Source organism: Halichoerus grypus, chromosome 10, assembly GCF_964656455.1.
Source record: "Halichoerus grypus chromosome 10, mHalGry1.hap1.1, whole genome shotgun sequence".
NCBI classification, from domain to species: Eukaryota; Metazoa; Chordata; class Mammalia; order Carnivora; family Phocidae; genus Halichoerus; species Halichoerus grypus.
Window position 1 is genome coordinate 549,357 of NC_135721.1, and position 20,369 is coordinate 569,725.

Genomic DNA, 20,369 nt, shown 5'->3' on the forward strand with positions numbered 1-20,369 from the left:
ATATAAACTGTCTGAATTTACTATTTTTTACTATTAAATGCATGTAACCTCAATCAACATTGATTTAACATAAATTGACTGACAACTTTGCTTTAATCATTCTGACATCAGTAACTACTTACAGGGCAGAATGTAAAGAGTAAAGAGCTGGTCTTAGTAACTTTCGCGGGTAACGCAAGTTTGTGTAAGCAAATAAAACCGCAAAAACCCTTAACATTAGCCAAAATCTATGTAAAATAAATAAGTAAAATTGAAAATAAGTAACTGTTTTGAACTAACTCCATTATTACTGGTTGTCACCCTTCTGCCGGGATGCATGTGACACAGCAGACTTGCTTGTTGGCTTGCGACGGGGGTGAAGTCTCAGCCCTCGGCGGCTCGGGTGGTAACTACATAAACACAAGAATTTCTCAAAGTTCTAAACTCTTTTAACAGAGGCCAAAATCAAACCCCAAACTGGAAAGAGATTTTTGCCTTACATGTGTTATTAATTTTAATATATAAAATTAGAAATACATTTTTAAGAGGCAATATTGCAATAAAAAAATAAAGTGTATGAATAGATTATTCACCAAAAAACACAAAATGTCAATAATCATTTGAAAAATTTTGGCTTACTGGTAACCTAAGAAATGCAAGTTAAAACAATGAGAGAAAATTTGTGCTTACTCATGGGAAAAGTATTTTTTTAGTGTTGTCACCGAGAGTAGACGGGGTCAAGGACACATGTTCAAAGATGCTTCCTGAAGCCTGACGTAGCAATATTTATCAACTTTGATAAAATGTTTACATTTTGACTTAATTTCACTTGTAGGATTTTTTCCACGTCAATAATTTTTTAATTCAATTAGCCAACATATAGAGCATCACTAGTTTTTGATGTTATGTTAAACGATTTATTAGTTGCCTATAACACCCAGTGCTCATCACAACACGTGCCCTCCTTAATACCCATCACCCAGTTACCCCATCCCCCCACCCCCCTCCCTTCTGTAACCCTCAGTTTGTTTCCTGGAGTCCAGAGTCTCTCATGGTTTGTCTCCCTCTCTGATTTCTTCCTCTTCAGTTTTCCCTCCCTGCCCCTATGGTCCTCCATGCTATTCCTTATGTTCCACATATGAGTGAAACCATATGATAATTGACTTTCTCTGCTGACTTACTTCACTTAGCATAATCTCCTCTAGTCCCATCCATGTTGATGTAAAAGTTGGGTATTCATCCTTTCTGATGGCTGAGTAATATTCCATTGTATATATGGACCACATCTTCTTTATCCATTCATCTGTTGAAGGGCATCTCGGCTCCTTCTATGGTTTGGCTATTGTCCATGTTAACAATTAACATGTAAAGTATGCCTCTGAAGTCAGAGATCTTTGTATTGTTTATGTTAGGAAAACAAGTAGAAAAACTCTGAATCTCTAGTACCAGTAATTGCTTAAGGAAATTGAACTTACTCGGTTTGGCTACTATGTAGTCATTGAAAATGATGCCATATATTGAAATATGACTGATAAAAGGAATTGAAAAAAGTACTTTATAAGAAATTGACTTTCAGGGAAAATGTAGTATTTCCTTCTGTTCCAAATACACCGGAGATTATATAAGAAGAGCAAAGCAGACGTGGGCAGGCTGGAGCCCCCACAGCCAAGGTTCAGGACCAGGAGCAAACCCCTCCAGTGGTGGGCAGGGCTCAGGCCCAGGAGGACACGCCCAGGCTCCCAGGGATGGGTTAAGTGCACAGGAGACCAGGGCCAGACGCAGCTGGGAGAGAAAACAGCCAAACCGGCTTAAGGGGGTCGGCCTGGTGCCTGGGCTGTCCCCACGCAGGGGCGCAGGTGGGGACGGCTAAGTCACCCTCTGCGCCTGGGCGTGATCCCCAGGCTCACAACGGAACGGGAGCCCCGAACGCCATCCCCGGGGCATTTCGGAACCGGGTCTGGAGGCTGGAGGCGGCAACGCAGGGTGCGAGGCTGGGGACCCAGAAAGGAAAGTAAAAACAAGGTGAGCCAGGCCCGCGGACAGGAAGGCAGCGCCGGGGCATTTCGACGGTTGGAGCGCGAAGGTTCTCGGGTCCTGTGCCCCTGGGACCGGGGCTCGCTCGAGCCACTGGGCGGCGCTAGGACGGGGACACGAAGCCCGGAGGAAACCGCTCGCCCAGGCGAAACGCGGAGCCGGACGCACCGCCGGGCATTCCCGCAGCGCCGATCGGGCGGACGCGGCGGCAGGCAGAGCGCCAGGCGGTCGGCCGCGCTCGGGGTCTGCGTCTCCGCCCGGCCAGCCAGGCTCTCCGGGAGCCGCGTGCTCGGGGCTGCGGGCCTGCAGCCCGGCCTCTGGCAAGTTCGGAGCTCTCCGGGGATGCTCTCGGGCGCGGAGCGCTGGGCCGCCGGGGAACCACGCAGGACACGTGAAGTCCGACCCAGGCGGCGCACGACGGAACCCCGAGCACCGGGGACACGCGGGCGGACGCTGGCCGGCCAGGCAGCCACGGAGGCAGCGGCCGCGCGGTGAACAGGCCCGGCGGTGCGACGAGGACAAGAGCTCCTGCGCCCCGACCCGAGCGTCGTGGAGCATCGTGCTGCGCTCCGCTGTGCAGCGCACGCCAGGGCTTGCCGAGGTCTGCTGAGATCCCTTGTCCTGGGCCGCCGGGAGGCTCAGTCGGTTACACGCCCAACTCCTGGTTTTGGCTCAGGTCATGATCTCAGGGTCGTGAGATCGAGCCCCACATCAGGCATGGAACCTGCCTGGGATCCTCTCTAATAAATAAATCAATCTTAAAAAATAAAAGACCATTTGTCCTTACTGTTTTGAGGGTTAATAAGGCTTGCCACTGCTTCCCATTTTTCCCATACCTAGTGATGCCGGAGGCACCGAAAGCGTGTTCTCTAAAACGTGGTCAAAGAAGGATGTTCCGGACAGGAAGTACTTTCCCAAAGGACAGAACAGCTGCAGGGGCCAGCAGGTGGCTTGGATCACCAAAGCTCCTTGTCTGTGGTTAAGTGTCATTTCCACTGAAATTCCTTATTCTCAATCCCTACTCAATACTACTCAATTAAATTTTGTTAACTCTGAATTTTTTTATAAAGGGTGAGAACGTATCACCATGTCCTTGCCACTCTGTCAATAAATTAATGCAGGTTTACATGTTGCTTTCTTACTTGACGCACGTCTGTGCCTGCGCTGATTTTCTGACAAAACTGAATTTCTGGGTTTGTGAAACTCAACGGCAAGTGCAGATGAAGCGGCCCCACCAGTGGAGCCCACATCTGGGAGCTCCTGCGTCGAGTACACAAAAGTCAAGGCAAATGTACAATTCTGGGCGAAAATGCGAATACATCTTTTATTTCACAGCAATCAAGAAATTGAAGGTGTCACAGATTTGGACTACTACAGTGTGTTTTTATCGTAAATCTCCTTGTCTTTCTGTAAATAAACGTCTGCTTCACTTGGACAGCTGGGGAGACGCCCTCTGGACCTTTCCCTGCACACACCCCCACCCTCCTAACTCGGATCCAGTCAGCACGCCTCATGCTGCTCAACTCTCTGCCGACCAGTTTGGTTCGAAATCTTCCTCAGCATGAAAGACACTTGTTCACACTGCAGTTCAAGCCACCGAATATGAACTTACGAGACGGGTAAAAAATAAGGTGTTTTTGTGTGTGTGAAAACAAAGTACAACTGCCCCCCTCAAAATTACACACATGCAAGTGGAAGGACAAAAAGGCCCCGTCACATTTCCACAGTGTATAGGCCAAGTAAGGATGCTATTACACTAGGAAATTCAGACGGCTCTGTACTGTGACCGTCCAAATATGACGGATAGTGAAAACGTAGTGTGGCCTCCTTACGTCCACTGCGGCCCCTCCCACCACACGCCAGGACAACAAGCTCGTCCTGCACCTGCCCTCTGCCTCGCGTGTGCTCACGTGGTTCCTCCCCTGGGCCCGGGGCCATGACGTGGGAGCTCTTCGGGAGCCACGGCACCAGTCCACACCTGACGGGGGGCTTCCACGCACAGGCTGCAGGCACAACAGACTGAAGATCGGACAGAACACAGAATGCTACTTTTAAGTCATTTCTTATGTTCAATAGAAAAGATTACGTATCAAGAAGGAACTGGGAAACACATCAGGGTAAAAACACTGGATCTATCTAGAAGATTCTATCAACTCACTTGTAAAACTGTCAGAATTCAGGAAATCATTTCTCTACTAAAAGTCCATGATTGTCCATGAAAACATTATATATCCGTATTTCAAGATTGAATTTCAGAATCTTTCAAAGTGTCCTCTTAAGTTACTAAATATAAATGCTTTCATAAGGACATTTTTTTTTTTTTAATTTGAAGAATATGTTTCACTTGGGAATAACAATCTTGTTAAAATTTAGACAACTCCTCACAAACTATTTTTTTTCAAGCCCACATCGAGAGCCGGCAGCATTCCCTTTATTGAACACTGCACTTTTAAACACCTGGGTGTCTCTACTCACCTGTGGTCCTCCAGCTAGGTGCACACTGGACAGAACCAGGAGCATGGGCCTGGAAAGCGGACACTACAAAGTGAGAGCAGACCTGTTCTAATAAAATTCATAGCATGTTCCTGAGCACCCTAATTTATTTTTAAAAAAGTGAAATCTAGAAAGGAATATAATCTTGCTACTTGTTATAAAAATCTATTAGTTCCAACACTTTCTATTTGTAATCTTACATCCTGAAAAACTCGCTCAACGGGCTCATTCACATACTCTCCATGGAATCCGGACTTCAAGGCCTTCGTACCGTAACACTTGTAACTACTTTGAGAACCCAAAGGAGCTGCAAGCTTCCTCTGTCCGAGGGCCGATTGTGCGGCGTTCCTCCTGGGACTTGGCTCCCTGCGCTCAGAAGTGCGTGTCTTCTCAGGACCCTGCTCCCGGGGTCTCGTGTAAGGCGGCTCTGGCCCAGGCCTTCTCAACCTCGGCACTGCTAAGGTTCTGGGTCACATCGTCCCTAGCGCAGGTGCTGCCCTGGTCACCGCAGGAAGCCCAGCAGCATCCCTGGGCTGCAGCCCTCCAGGGACAACCCAGAATGTCACCGACTTGGCCACATGCCACATGGACGGCCACCGGTGGCCACGGCCCCGGAAGTAGAGCGTGCAGGGGGTGATGGTGCCTACGCATGGGCAGCATTGTTTATCACTTGGTTCCAAGTCATCACATTGCTTGAACGCTTTTTAATTACCAGTAACCACGCAGATGACATGAACAACTCAGCAAATTAGGGAGAGCTCTGCACAGACCCACCAATTTATACACTTTCACCAGGAAGACACTAAACATCCTACACAGACCCAGGCTGAACAAACACTCACACGGACAGTAGCATTTATTTTGAAGAGCAATTGTAAGGTGTGCTCGATGGCGCGAATGCTCCGTACAGACATGAGTGGGCGCTAACAAGGAAGCCCACAAACAACGACGTGGAGGAAAACTGAATTCCACCAAGAAAACCACCACAACCGTTCCGGCATCACTCTTCTTTTCTTTTCCTTTCTCTTCTCTTCTCCTGTAGGGTTTTCAGGTCAGCCATCACATCCAAAGTCTTTCGGACCCACATAATCTGAAAACAACCATTGTGAGACGTGTTTAGAAGTGGGAAGCACACACAGAAAGAGAACTGGAACCCAGAGGCTGTAACACACATACCACAATGATCATGGCGTTGAGCAGCAGTGGTGCCGAAAACACTATGGAAATGAACATCCCCCGTGAATCGAAATACTGGTATTTTGAAAATAACCTGTTTTAGGAAAAAATTAAAAATTACTTGGCATAACAAAACAACGTCATTACTGCTATTCTCTAACATGAGGCTTCTGGACAGCTCTTAGGTCAACGAGGGCACCTCCGCCTGCCCCGCGACCGAACCCACCCGCAGCCCGTTCAGCAGCCTGCCCACACTGCCCCCGTCAGGAGCGCACAGTCAGTCCCACAGCGAAGAAGGCCGGGACCCAGGGCCCCGGGCAGATGGTGGCGGGAGTAAAAGCAATCAACCCGAGGGTGTTCTGGGCCGAAGGAAACACTTGCGCACTCTGGTTAACAGCGATCGGACGCCCACTGGAAGGTGCTCCAACAGTAACAGCTCCCAGGCTTCTACGGGCCATCAGGTCCCGAGCTAGTCCGAGACGGGTGCAGAGCCGGCACTCCGCCTGGGTGAACTCTCACCCGCCCGCTGCTTCCACACAAGGGGAGGCTCAGGGACACTGGGTCATTCAAGCTGCCCGAAGGCAGGGCCAGTAAATGGCAGAGGCCGGCCGATCTAGGCGTCCCTCTGCGGCCAGCACTGGAACGTGCAGATCCAGCACTGACGAAGTAGCCCACAGCTCATCCGCTCACTGACGGGAGCCAGCGGCCGTGAACCGGCAAGACAAGCCATGCTTAGAGCTTACGCCACAGGGGAAGGGGCTCAGATCATCAAGTCAAAACACACGTCACGACTGATGTTCTGGAGAGAAACGAAGCGGGAGGGTGCAGATTTGGGCGTGGACTGCGGAAGCCTCCCGATGCTCCGTGTGTGTGAAGCCAGGAGCAGCAGCTGAGACTGAGCCGTGGCCACGCTGAGGCCGCTCGCTGCCTGGTCGAGGACCCAGAGGGGCTGGGACCCGGGGAAGCAGGGCCCGGCTCGGGAGGTGGCGCTGTCACCCGTGTGAGGGCAGGCACCGGTGGCAGTGGACAGAGCCACACTCATGGTGTTTCAAAGGCCAAGGAACTCCTGGGAAATCTCCATGTGATGAGAGAGGTCTCCAGCCTAAGTCATCAGGAGGAGAAGCTGCCAATGCGAAGACGGGGCAGAGTGCCTTGGGGACAGCTCTGGAAGGGGGCTGGGGGAGAGGTACTGTCCTGGTGCTTGGACAGCCCGGTGGCGAGGCAGAGGGAGGAAACCACAAAGAGCTGGATGAAGAAGCTGGCGGCACGGTGTCCTGGAAACCAGGGAGCTGGTGGTTTCAGGGGGCAGAGAGTCGAGGCCAAGTAACCCACAGACGGAGACTAACTGTGGGCCGGGCCCCACGCAGACCACGTTGTCACGGACAAAAGCGTTCCTGCTCCGAGGTGGGGTGCGGGCCCCAGGGACAGTGACCCCCGTTCAAGTCTCCTCGTGAAGGATCCTGATGGGGGAGGCCACGGGGCCCTTCCCACGATAAGTGGGTGCCTTGTCAGCGTGCCCAGCTGAGGAGACAGGTTCAGAAGGGAACAGCCAGGACGCAGAGGAGGCGGCGTCGGGGCCACAGCCGTACCCCAGAAGCGCACAGCAGCGTGGCGGACAGGCAGAGCGAGGAAGGGCTCGTGCAGTCTGGCTTCTTCCGTGTCCTCAGTACCTGGCCGAGCAAGGAGGCCCGGGGGTGGAGCACGAGCAGGTGTTGCCAGCCGGGGCGGGGCTGCACACCATCTCGCGCAGCACTCAGCAGCCTCCTGGACACGGCCAGATATTTAGGCTCCAAGGGCAATGTCTTCACCTCCTTCCTGCTCAGAGACTAGAAGTTTTTCCTTTTTCTTTACATTTAAGAGCAATAAACATTTCAGCGCTTAGAAATGTCAGAACCATTTCAAGCTCACAGGTCGTATAAAAACAGTTAGTGGGCCAGATACTGGCTGTGGAGCATTGTTTGAAACCCGCGTCGACACACGTGCGAGGGTCCCAGCTGATGCACGAGGCTGAGGGTCACAGACGAAGCCCTGTCAGTGGGCACAGCGTGTCCAGCGCACATGTGTGGATGTGGGTGCGGAGCTGTAACCAGGGGCAGGGCCTGACACTCGAGCAGGACGAAGGGAGAGCTAGAAACGGGGGCAGAGGACAAGCAGAGGGCGGGGATGCTGGACACGGTGGTGAGGGTGGTGACGGTGCTCCAGGGCTGCCTGAGTGATCAAGGCCACAGGCATGGGGGTGGAGCTGCTATCTAAGGAGGGCGGCCCTGGGTCTCTGCGGGGACGATGCTCGGAGGCCTCAAGAGGACTGGGCAGCTCCAGGGAGGGCCGAGGTCTCGCAGCACACCACCCGCAGCCCTGATCACACGTGGACTGCGTTCTCTCTAAAATGCCACTTTCTTTACTCTGCAGCTAGAGCTCCTTTACAAAAGCCCTCGGAACTCTCTCACGCTGTCGTGAACTCTGTTAACTGATCTTCCAACCCTAAGAGAGCCGACAAGCCGTTCGTTCCTCAAACCTAAAGCTATCAGTACAGAGGCCCCTGGCCTCCCCGGGGCTCCAGCAACCGGTCTTCTCCCGCTTCTCTGACTCCCGCGGTCTGCATGCAATGCTCCCGTTGGACAAACCACTCTAGAGTGTGGTTCCTGACTACGGTCAAAACGAGCAGAGCGCTGGCCTACCTCCAGTTCATTGCTGCTACTTCGTTGATATATTCAGCACAATACACTAAAATTACTGGAAAAGAGAGAAACCACGTGTCAGGATTTGGATGACCGATTATTCATCATTACAGAATTAAACATATTCTTTTTGTAATGATATGTTTCACATAAATACCACAGAATAGCAAAACTTTGATGAGAAATGTAACTTCTATTTTAGGTAAAGTGTGAGGTCAAAATTGGAGAATTTTAAAATTACAGAACACATTCCTTTAACGGAAAAAAAATGAGGAAGGTCAAGACACATGAAAGCCTCGATGGTCTCAGTCAAACAGTGCAAAGCTGCTGAGCATCCAGGTCTGGTGCCTGAAAACCCAGTGTGCACACGCATGCTACTCTGCCTGAGCTCCTACCTGACCCAGTCACGGTTCCCTCGTTCGAGACGCCACACAGAACACGGCTGGAGCTGTGAGACCTGGTGCTTGAAGCGACCTGCTTTCCTCCCTCACGCTTGCACCCACCAGGGACACTCGTGACACCCGCCCAGCGGTACTGGCGGCCACAGCCCTCCTGGAGCCCAGAGTCAGAAGCAGGCAGCTGTTCCAACCCTGACCTAGAGCCTGCTTACTACTGCGCGCTGCATACACCGACCTGCAGAACAACTGGACACAGTGGGTCACGGCAAAGTGCTGCCGTGAAAGCCCCATGCTTTCATTTGTTGGGGAAGTTAAAATGTGCGAACCTTCCTGTCCTTGACCAAAATCACAAAACAGATTACACCGGGCTTTGCAATCTCTTGACTCCTTCCTCCACGAAGGGCCCAAGGAGGCACATCAACAAAGCCAAAGAAGAGAGACAGAGAAGAGAGGAAAAGACAGGCTGAGACACAGAAGGCGTGGAGCAGAACAGCACCATCTCTGCCAGGCACTCCTCCCCAGGTGACAGTGTCATGAGTCTCGGCTGAGCCACCCAGGGGGCTCAGTGACCTGGGGGTTAGGGAACCTCTCCCTGTTTCATCCATAAAAGTGCGGCAAATGATGCTGCACTGAACAAAATCAATCGTGCTGGCCTGAGAGTTACATGAATCATAGAATATGTGCACACATGTAGGACATCACCTACTTACTGTCCCAAGTGTGCAAAGTCAGCCCTCTCTTCACCCTCGAAAATAACAAACCCACAGAGTTAAGTTTACAAGCTGGTTCTAACCTGCCAGCTCACTGATCAGGCCGTCGCCTTCCTCCGAGCACAGACCATGCTCGCTGCAGGGAGTGCTCATCCTGGCCCCCCCAGCACACACATGCTGATGGCTCACGCCCGCACGCCCCGCACACCCCAGTTTAAGTGTTCCTGCACAACGTGAACAGGGCCCCTTCACAGTGCTTCCGGCTGCTCCTCTTTTTGCCGCCTTGTACTTACCACAGTTGAGAGCAACACAAGGATGTCTGAAAGGACTTCATGCACGCTGGGGTTGCCCAACTGAGCTCTTCGAGGCTAGGGAGGTGTCCCCCTGACGTTCCTTAGTACACGCCTGACCACAGCCCTCAGGGGCAGGCAGGAAGTGGCGACTCTCCCATCACCCGCTGCACGGGAATACTTGTGCAACACAAACTCACTGCCTCACTCTTTCCTAAGACAAGCTCTCACTGAGATGCCGCCTGGCACCTGGCCATATCACACAGCAACTGAAGTCACACAACTGTTGTTTATTCTACTCACCTAAGCACAGGAAATGTCCGACCTGTACTTCGTACCTCTGGGACGACAGACATGTGAATAGCAGGCACAGTACATGGAAGCCAGCCAGCCCTATGAGCCAGGGCTCGGTCCAGTCTGTCTGCTGCAAGACACACCGCGTGAAACTCATCATCTCATGGTCGTCAACTCAAATGGGGGCCAGGCTTCACGACTCCTGGGTCAGGGAGGGCAGTGGTCCCTCACTCCTGAGCATCCAGAGCCCTTCCCCAAGGCCTCACAGAAACAGGTGTGGAGAAGGAAGGGGGAGGAGGGAAACGGGAACCCTCTACACTGCAACCGCGGTCCAGGGATTTTAAAGAAAAACGTCAGTAGTTTGATGTTTGTGCACACAGAACTGACTGCACCATGGACATGCCCCTTCTGTTTACTGAACAGAATTGTGTTTTTAAGGTTTCTAAGGATCATCATCCCATGACTTAGGAGGAAGTTAAGTGTCTCGTTCAGGGGATGCACTTGGTTACTCCAAGACTTAAAACACTTTAGACTAATACTTAAGGCCTTGGGAAATCGGAGGCATCCCAATTTGCCAGATTTTATTTTCCCCAACCTTTCTAGCAACCTTCCAAATAGTACCAAGATGTTGTGTCTCCTGCACTTTACGGTGGGCATGTCTGCACCCCCAGATGCTCAGATCCCCCTAGAGATGCTCAAATCCGCCCCCAGATGCTCATATTCCCCTCTTCAGATGCTCGGATTCCCATCCCCATAGGCTCAGATTCCACCCCCAGCCAGATGCTCAAATCTCCCCACAAAAACGCTCGGATCCCCCCAGATGCTCAGATTCCCCCCAAAATGCTCAGGTTCCCTCCACAAGCTCAGATTCCCGATGCAAACTCATACCCAAGCCCTGCCCTTTACTTCTCTCCAGCAGAGGAGGCGGGACCTGCCTCGGGGTCCCGCAGAGCCCTCTGGACTCTCTAGGTGTCCCCTGCCGCTCCTGCACGCCTCGCCTCGGCACGGTAAACTGCCCACGACCACCTGTGCCCAACAACGTGCAGAGGGGACAAGAGAGCAAGGCGGAGGAGAGGGCGTGGACAGCGCGAGGGCAGCACCGGAAGTTCACGCCGCCCCACATCCCGGCAACTCCAGCCGCGGTCGGTCCACACCGCCCAGACCCGCCCCAGCATCCCGACAAGCCCTGCCCAGGAGCGTCCCGCCCACCACCAAGCCCCGCCCACGAGCGACCCGCCCGCCAAGCCCCGCCCCCACGCCCCATCCGGTGTAGTTGGTGTCGAGAGCGGATGCGGGCAAACCCTGACTGGCCCCAACTACCGTCGCCCGAACTGGAGGTCAAGAAGGCAGTAAGTTACCGTGATCACGGCAGGAATGCTGACAGGGAAAGAGCTGACTGAGAAGGCGGACGGCATCGTCCCTGGAAAGGCCCACCCTCACCACCACCGTCTTGCCATCCCCGCCCCAGTTGGATAACACAGGGAACGCCTCCGGCGTCGCCTCTCGCGGGATTTCCACTTGTCGGGAAACCCGCTTAGTCCCAGACATCTCGCGATATCTCCCTGTGGGCCCGGTATCAAGTCCACATCTCGCGGTATTTTAAAAGTACGTCTAATAATGAAACTGAAAGTAGTTTTCGGATTGTCTTCCCATCCCGGCCGGGGGAGGGGGGAGGGCGAGAGTGTCCATAGTTCTACCCTAGCCGGGTGGCGCTCTGCAGAACCAGGGGCGGTTGGGCGTCCCTGCCTGCTTCCGACGCCAACCCCGGATGACCGAGGGGGACAGTGACCGCGCTCCCGGCGGACCGAGGGGACAGTGTCCGCGCTCCCGGGGCCATACAGGGGCTGGGAGGGACGCACTTTTTCTGGCCAATGGCCTGTGGGTGCACGCCCCTCCCCTGGGGTTGTACGTGAACGCGGCCTGAGCGCACGGGGGCGGGGCCTGATTCTGCCTGACAGGCACAGGGGTGAGGGTCCTGCCGGCGGGGACCTCCTTGAGATGAGGGTCTCAGGATGCTCTCCCAGCCTCAGCCTGGAGGCGCGTTCAGATCGCTGCCCGTCACTCAGCGTCCAGAATGCTGTGCCTCAGGAAATGGCTCGGGACACGAAAGTCAGCGCCGGGCATGCGCCACCAGGGGCAGGTGCCACGGTGTGTGCGGCCACCTGTGGGCTCTCAGGAGGCCCACCTGCTCCCGCAGGGCCCGACGGCCGCGTGCACGGACAGCCCCGCCGTCCGGGCGGGGTGGAGGCGGCGCGCGCTGAGGAGGGAAGCCCGCCCGGGCCGCTGGGCGCTGAGCAACGCTGAGCAACGCTGAGCGGAAAGGTCGGAGGAAGGGCTTCCCGGCGGTGGTGTCCCTGAGCTGCGGAATCAAACAGAAATTCAGCCCTGCGGGGCTGCCCCGGCGTCCGAAACGGCGTCGGGGGATGGGCGGTCCCGCGGGTCCTGGCCTCAAGGTGCCTCGGGGCTGCATCTTCGGGGACCACGGCGCGGCCCCGCCGCTCGCTGCCGCGTGCCTGCTGCCCCGCCTGGGGACCTCGGAAAACACCTGCTGGGCCGAGTCCCGCCCCGCTGTGAACACCTCCCGAGGATGCCCCTGGCGTCTCCTCCCCGCTCCCCGCCCCCCCGTGCCACGGGGACGCTTGTCTCCTTGCACGTTTCAGACGCAGTTTAATCTTTCCCGTGGTCAGGCGCGTACAGCCTTCCCTGCACCTGCCCCCGGACGTGGGGTCCGTAACCGTGGGTTTCACACAGCGCTGCTGTTCCCGGTCTGGGGCCACATCTCCCCAGGAGGCGACCTTGCCCCCGGCGGCCCCGACCGCCGAGGGATGCTGCGGGGCGGGCTGGCTCGGCCGCGGGGTGGACCGGGTCCAGTCGAGTTTCAGTCAGGCGCCAGCAGGGGGCAGCACCCCTGGTCTCGGGTCCTGCTTGTGGAGCCTTAACGCCTCTTTCCATGTTTGCAACAAAATGAATTTTCGAGTATTCTGTTGTTGAATCGAGAGGTTTTAATCTACACCATTTAATTTTAGATGGAGAAGTAATTTTTTCTGAGCATCATGGGAGAGTCAAATCTGTTATTTTTGACTCTCATAGATTGCTGTTGCAAAATTGCAATCATTTAAAAATGTGCTTGTGAAAACATAATTATGGATAATAAAAGTTTTATAGATTAAATCAACAAATTTAGTATCTTATCTTCATTTTATATTTTCTATTTTAAAAAAAGAAAAGATTATTTATTTGAGAGAGAGAGAGCACGAGCAGGGGGAGGGGCAGAGAGAGAGAATCTCAAGCAGACTCCCCGAGTGCTGGAGCCCAATGATGCGGCCAGATCTCAGGACCCTGAGATCAGGACCTGAGCCGAAACCAAGAGTCCAACGCCCAACCAACTGACCACCCAAGTGCCCCTTCACTTCGTATTCTCCATAATCCATGAATGTACCCCTACCTCAGTGCTCACAGAAGTGGTGACTACGTGGGTTACACCACACATGGCATTGTGCTGCTTTAGGTGGTTTGTTCCTGTCTCTCTCTCTGACAGCCTCTCCAGGGCATTAGCCCATCTTACCTGTCTGCCTATTCTACATTCTCGGCACATGGAGGACATAAAATACACATATAGTGTATAATACTAGAACACAATGACTACACAGAGAAAAACTTCTAGACTCTGGGCAGGAAGGAGTTGAAGACATTGCCCATGGCGCCTAAATACCTCCTACAACAGTAGCAGTCTCTTCCCTCTTGGCTGTGGGGCTAGAAGTCCAAAATCAAGGTGCCACAGGGCCACGCTCCCTCTCCAGGCTCTGGCAGGGTCCTTCCTGCCCTCCTACAGCGTCTGGTGCAGGACACCCATGGGGGTCCTTGGATCTTGGCGGCATCAGGCCAGTCTCTGGCCTGCAGTCCTGCCCCTCCTTGGTCGGCCTTCTCTTCCGCTCAGGACACAGTCACTGGGCTAAGGCCACCCACTCTAGGGTGACTTCGTCCACCCTGTTTCCAGGGGATCACATTCGCAGGAGCGGGGATCATGGCTTATCCTTTGGGGGACACCATCAATGTACAATGGTGGTGAAAGAGGAGACAGCCGCTGTAACTAAGGGCACTTGCTCAGGAGCGTGGCATCACCTTAGGAGAGTGGGAAGGGGTTCTGAGCATGATGGTTGGGGAAGAGAGAGGCCTCAGTAGGGTCTCGACTATGTGGGCACCAGTTGTCATTCAGGGAGGAGACACCATGTGCAGGCATATGTCCTCCCTAAGATACAACACCTGGGTAATCACAAACTACCTTCTTTCTGGGACCCTCTGCTAAGTCACTTCAGTCTCCTGCTGTGGCTGGCCCCTGCGGTGACACCCGTCCCCACGTGCATGCCTTGCCCAGAGCCCATGAGTGTCTACACTATCCTTGCCAACACAATGCAAAGCACTGGATTCTGCAACCATGAGTTTGCTGGGGATAATCGCTCCAAACATTTTTAATGGTTTATTTCCTAAGTGTTGTGGCTGTTTGCAGTAATAATACAGCTTTGTTTAAGTGGGATAATACCTCATCACAACTTTGCTTCCAACTGTCCATTTGCATTCTGCTATATAATTACGTTTTTATGCATATCTTTTTTTAACTGCAGAAACTTTTGAGAATATTCCAAGCAGTTTGGATACTCAGATACGGCAGCGTGCGACTCACTGGTGACAGCTGTTCGCTCAAAACTGGTTGAGTGCAGGGCGTGGACCGCACTCTCCTCCTTTACCACCAGTGTGCCTGGGGATGCTTTGCTTTTAACGTTAAAAAGGTAGGATTTAAAATACATATGTAGTATATAATACTAGAACACAATGACGTTGAAAGAAACCAAAGCCTATGTGACCCACTATCATGTAATTAACACAAATACAAGGATGGTGATTTTCCTTTGCCAATAGATATTTTTAGGTAGACTTTTATTGATTTATTTATTTTAATTTAAATTCAATTAGCTAACATATAGTACATCATTAGTTTCAGATGCAGTGTTCAGTGATTTATCTGTTGTGCATAACATCCAGTGCTCATTACATCACGTGACCTTCTTAATGCCCATCACCCAGTTACCCCATCTCCCCACCCCCTCCCCTCTAGGAACCCTTAGTTTGTTTCCCAGAGTCAAGAGTCCCTCATGGTTTGTCTCCCTCTCTGATTTCTTCCCATCTAGTTTTCCCTCCCTGTCCCTGTGGTCCTCCACGCTATTCCTTATGTTCCACAAATAAGTGAAACCATATGATAATTGACTTCTCTGCTTGACTTATTTCACTTAGCATAATCTCCTCCAGTCCCATCCATGTTGATGTAAAAGTTGGGTATTCATCCTTTATGATGGCTGAGTGATATTCCATTGTATATATGGACCACATCTTCTTTATCCATTCATCTGTTGAAGGGCATCTCGGCTCTTTCCATAGTTTGGCTATTGTGGACATTGCTGCTATGAACATTGGGGTGCATGTGGCCCTTCTTTCACTACATCTGTGTCTTTGGGGTAAATACCCACTAGTGCAATCACTGGGTCATAGGGTAGCTCTATTTTTAAAATCTTGAGGAACCTCCACACTGTTTTCCAGAGTGGCTGCACCAGCTTGCGTTCCCACCAACAGTGTAGGAGGGTTCCCCTTTCTCCGCATCCTCACCAACATCTGCTGTTTCCTGACTTGTGAATTTTAGCCACTGACTGGTGTGAGGTGGTATCTCAATGTGGTTTTGATTTGTATTTCCCTGACAAGTGATGTGGAGCATTTTTTTCATGTGTCTATTGGCCATTTGTATGTCTTCTTTGGAGAATTGTCTTTTCATGTCTTCTGCCCATTTCTTGACTGGATTATTTGTTTTTCGGGCGTTGAGTTTGATCAGTTCTTCATAGATCTTTCATACCAGCCCTTTGTCTGTAATGTCATTTGCAAATATCTTCTCCCATTCTGTGGGTTGTTTTTGGTTTTGTTGACTGTTTCCTTTGCTGTGCAGCTTTTTATCTCTTGATGAAGTTCCAAAAGTTCATTTTTACCTTTGTTTCCCTTGCCTTTAGAGATGTGTCTTGCAAGAAGTTGCTGTGTCCGAGGTCGAAGTGGTTGCTGCCTGTGTTCTCCTCTAGGATTTTGATGTGAGACAGGATTTCCTGTCTCACATTTAGATATTTCATCCATTTTGAGTTTATCTTTGTGTGTGGTGTAAGAGAATGGTCAAGTTTATTCTTCTGCATGTGGCTGTCCAATTTTCCCAACACCATTTATTGAAGAGACTGTCTTTTTTCCATTGGATATTCTTTCCTGTTTTGTTGAAGATTAGGTGGCCATAGAGTTGAGGGTCCATTTCTGGGCTGTCTATTTAGGTGGACTTTTAAATAATTTTCTCTATTTTAACTTTTAACAATGAATCTTTATTATTGTATAATAAAATGTAACACATTTTATTAAAATGGTTGTTGTAAAATGGTGACAGGTTTACAATCACTGTATATAAGAACTCTTTGAGATATGCACATTTGTTCATGAAATACTAGCATTATGCCCACTCTAAAATAATTGGCTTCCATTAGCTTTGAGAACAGGAACATTAGCAGCATAAGATTGTGTTGTAAATACTTAGGGCTCTTTTTATTCACCTGGAGGGAATTTGCAGGGGCTCATAGCTGAGTAAGTGATTTCTAATGACTTGAAGCAAAACCTTAAACTCCTCTCTCTCTGCCCATCGACACCACTGATGACACTTAACTTTTCCTGAGCTGTGTGGTCCCAGAAAACCATGAAAGTTGATGGCCCACCCCCCCCCAAAACACTTCCATTCCCACAAGGTGGAGAGATGGGGGCTAAAACCAAGGACCACCCTGGTCCTAAATATTCAGAGACAAGCCCCGCTCCATCCTCTTCTGTGCCTCCTTTCTCATAAGACCCCATGATTCTCCCTCTTATTTATGAATATTCAGATCTAATTCAGTTAAGTTATGAACTTCTTTGGGAATAAACACGGCTTACTTTTCCTAAGAATTTAACTGCCTGCCAGAAACATGCATGTGCAGGCTTTGAGCTCCAGAACCCTGTGGGCCACAGCAGAATACAACAGAGGATTTGGAAAGATCCACTAATTCAGTGAGTTAAATAAAGTATGACTTACAACATTGACCACTTTTAGGAGAAATATTCCTGCAAAAACTTAGAAGATGTAGAAAAAATAAAGAAAAAACGGACATAAAAAGGTCTCCAGAATATCCTGAACATCTTAATCTCATTTTTTTAGTTTTGTATCTTACAAAGCAGAGCCACTCTTAAAGCTTATCCTTCTTAACATGTTACTTAAAATACAATATGTTTAGAGAATTTTACAGCTTTGTGGAGCTTGGAGACCAGATCAGTTCGCTCATTTTATAAACAATCGCTGTTGCGTCCCATACAGCGGGTGGGGGAGTCCACTGAAAGCTTTCCCTTTGGACGCACCAAGCTATCACACTGTATCAGAGGACCCTGTGTGCACATTTTATTTTATTTTATTCTTAAGTGTGTTTTTTCTACACAGGACTAATGAGCATCATCAATAAAGCAAATACGGGAACTTAACATGCCGCCCTGGTGGAGTGTTACTTGGTATTGGCCCATCTCCTTTGCGGTTTGGGTCTCTCGGCTGTGTCATCAGCTCTCCTGAGGAGACTACCAGCCACCATCCGCGTGACAGGATTCCACCCACGCTCCTTGTCCTCCAGTTGGATCTGCCAGCACCTGAAACAAAGCTGCACTTACAATTCTCAGATGCCTTTCTCCAGGGTTACTTTCTTTCCTGCCCAATCTGCGCTGGAGACATGGCCAAGGTTGTCCAAGGTTGCTTCAGGTCTGACTTAGAGCTCCAGGGTAAACTGAGGGCTAATAATGTCATGCCGCATCCCTGGATAGAAAATCAGCCTCGAGGGCTTTACTTCTTAGGTGGCGGTAGGAAGAAGAAAGAGAAAGGGGAAACAGAACATTTCTGTAGCATTTATACAGAGCTTGATCCATGGCATTCGAGTTAACCTAACGTTGATATGAGGAGAAACACACGCTTTCCTTTTGCACAATTATGAAATATTCACCAATATTCACAAACTGCTCTGTGAGTCTTCAAACATTCTTCCGGCTGAACTGTTTTCCTCATTTTCAGAGCAAGTCTTGAATGCCGTTCTCAGAAGGAAGAAAGGAACAAAATTTAAAAACACTGTTATGTTAATAGAGTTTAACCCAAGAAAGAAAACAAGAAGTAATCGATTTAAGGGGAAACTCCGTGTATACAAACCTTGAAAGAAGGCGGGACCGATCTCCGTGAAATGGAGAAAATCACTCATACCCCATATATCGATGTAAGACACTGCAGTTAATGTGGGGAGAGAGACACAAAGTAACCCTGATTTTTGCTTTGAGTGATCCAAGAAGCTGGGGAAATGTTCTGGTCATAACCATCCACACACTGGGTAGAGAAACAAAAATCACGGTAGAATGTGGAGAACGGAGATACGAAGTCAGATAGTAGGAGTGCAGATTGAAGAATAAGTAGATATCAATTTATTTCTTTAAATAAAAGCTTAGATAATGTATGGTGATTAACATAACAATAAAAAATTTTAAAAAAATAAAAGCTTAGAAATATTGTATTCGAATTTGGAATTTAAAGAGACTATTACATTTCTTATTTGGGTTTGATTTTGATATTTGAATATAATTTGAATTTCGTTTCCATAATTTTTGTATTAAGATCTCCTTATTAAATATTTCACGATCATTTTAAAATCTTGCAGCGAGTATTTAGTACTTCCTTTAACTAAAGACAGAAGCTACCGGCAAGCAGGTCACAAGCCGTGAGAACACAAGGGCAGTTTTGTGGATTAATGGGTGTAGCCATGAAGGGTCGGCCTCCCTCCTCGGGGAGCCCAGGCCCGTATGTTGTAGGGCTAGAAGAAACAGCAACACGACAGTCGATGGCAGAGGACAGGTGTCAGACAACAGCCCAATCTCCTGAGGCATCAGCTCCCTCTCGGCATGATGGTGCAATTGTGCATTTTCATCAATACACGTTTCACCAGCCCAGGATGCCAGGTGTTTGTGAGAGATAAGTAGGACAGCCACATATCCTGGTCAGCCACGGAACATGCCGGTTTACACATTTCTTCATAAATAATTACTAATAGCAACCTCTTTTGTGTTCAAAACTGCCCTGTTTTGGATGATAGATTTCAGGATCACTCCAGTAACAGGGTACATGGTAGGATCAGTGGGTTCAAGATTACTTTTTGGCTGTAAATGACTGGTTTTGTCAGGAATGATGTTTTACACGAAATTACAGTGATGGATACACAAGTCAAGACATCCACAGTGTGATTACTGGGAGTAGCCTAGTGGGCACGAGGCCTCCGGTTTCTGGCCATTCCAACAGGAAGCAGTCCCTGCAGGGGACCGGCCTCTAGGGGCTGCTTCCTGAGCCCACTTGGCGGTCTGTGGCTCTCAGGTGGAAGGCTTGGCCAGCACGATGGGCAGACGGCGGGGAAAGGAGAGCGGGGCTCACTGAGCAAAGGCACGGCTCCCCATCATCGCGGTCACCAGCGATGCCTGGTGGAGGAGCTGGGTGCAGAGGGCCTTCTGTGCAAAGGGGACCATCGAGTGCACGTATGTATGAGACTCAGATCTCCTCCTCAGGGCGTATGCTTTGAGTTTCATCAACATAAATCTTCCGTAAGCCTCTCTTCACTAATTCCCCGGTTTATTTTGAAATCTCTGTCTATCTGCCCACCAGAGATGCACACAGATCCGTGTCCGTCTCCACCTCCAGCTGCCGCTCCTCTGTGTGCACCTGCTCAGGCAGAATCTGGCGCTCTCCACGGGAAAAGAGTAGTTACAGAGTAACGCATGTGTCACACGTCAGGAGACAACGTCATCAATAAATAGGAGAAATGTGGATAAATACATCATTAAGAACACGGACTTCATTCAAAAAACAAAACAAAACAATCAAACCTACAGTTAGATGTTTTTAGGGTTTCTTCCTTTTCTTTAAATACGACTAAATGACACTTTGTTGAAATTTAATGTGTTCAAGCAAAAGTCCTGGCTGTGGAATGCACCTTAAAAAAGACATAAAACTTTACTTCTGGCTCAGTTTTGAGCTCTCTTGGTCTTTGAATTAACTAACCAAAGAGTTAATGTTGCACGGGAGAGAGGACAGAATTAAAGCCGGCCAGCTTCCTTTGCTTGTAGAGGAGACAGTCCTTCCAAGTTTGCTCTGTCCTGGGCTTAAAGGTGTGCGGTCTTACTGGGACGTCGCCGCAAGGACAGCTGTTA

General features: G+C 50.3%; 1 protein-coding gene and 1 long non-coding RNA gene across 2 annotated transcripts; one reads left to right on the forward strand and one right to left on the reverse strand.

The window, feature by feature from the left end:
• Positions 1–5,344: 5,344 nt before the first annotated feature.
• Positions 5,345–11,565, reverse strand: TMEM18 (transmembrane protein 18). The gene is made up of 5 exons (XM_036081586.2): positions 11,411–11,565; positions 10,062–10,182; positions 8,361–8,415; positions 5,683–5,776; positions 5,345–5,596 (listed from the first exon to the last, which is right to left on the reverse strand). Exons 1-5 carry the CDS (start codon positions 11,465–11,467, stop codon positions 5,507–5,509), a joined length of 417 nt encoding a protein of 138 aa, XP_035937479.1. The 5' UTR covers positions 11,468–11,565; the 3' UTR covers positions 5,345–5,506.
• Positions 11,566–11,948: 383 nt separating this feature from the next.
• Positions 11,949–18,828, forward strand: LOC118528927 (uncharacterized). The gene is made up of 3 exons (XR_004913857.2): positions 11,949–12,202; positions 14,675–14,839; positions 17,587–18,828. It is a non-coding gene; the product is annotated as an uncharacterized LOC118528927 (long non-coding RNA).
• The last annotated feature ends 1,541 nt before the right edge of the window (positions 18,829–20,369 follow it).

Coding starts and splice junctions, on each gene's coding strand:
- TMEM18 (XM_036081586.2), bottom strand. CDS start 11,467: ATGCCGTCCGCCTTCTCAGTCAGCTCTTTCCCTGTCAGCATTCCTGCC. Junction 5,777..8,360: donor GTAGCAGCAATGAACTGGAG/GTAGGCCAGCGC, acceptor TTCCTAAAACAG/GTTATTTTCAAAATACCAGT. Junction 5,597..5,682: donor TCAACGCCATGATCATTGTG/GTATGTGTGTTA, acceptor GGTTGTTTTCAG/ATTATGTGGGTCCGAAAGAC.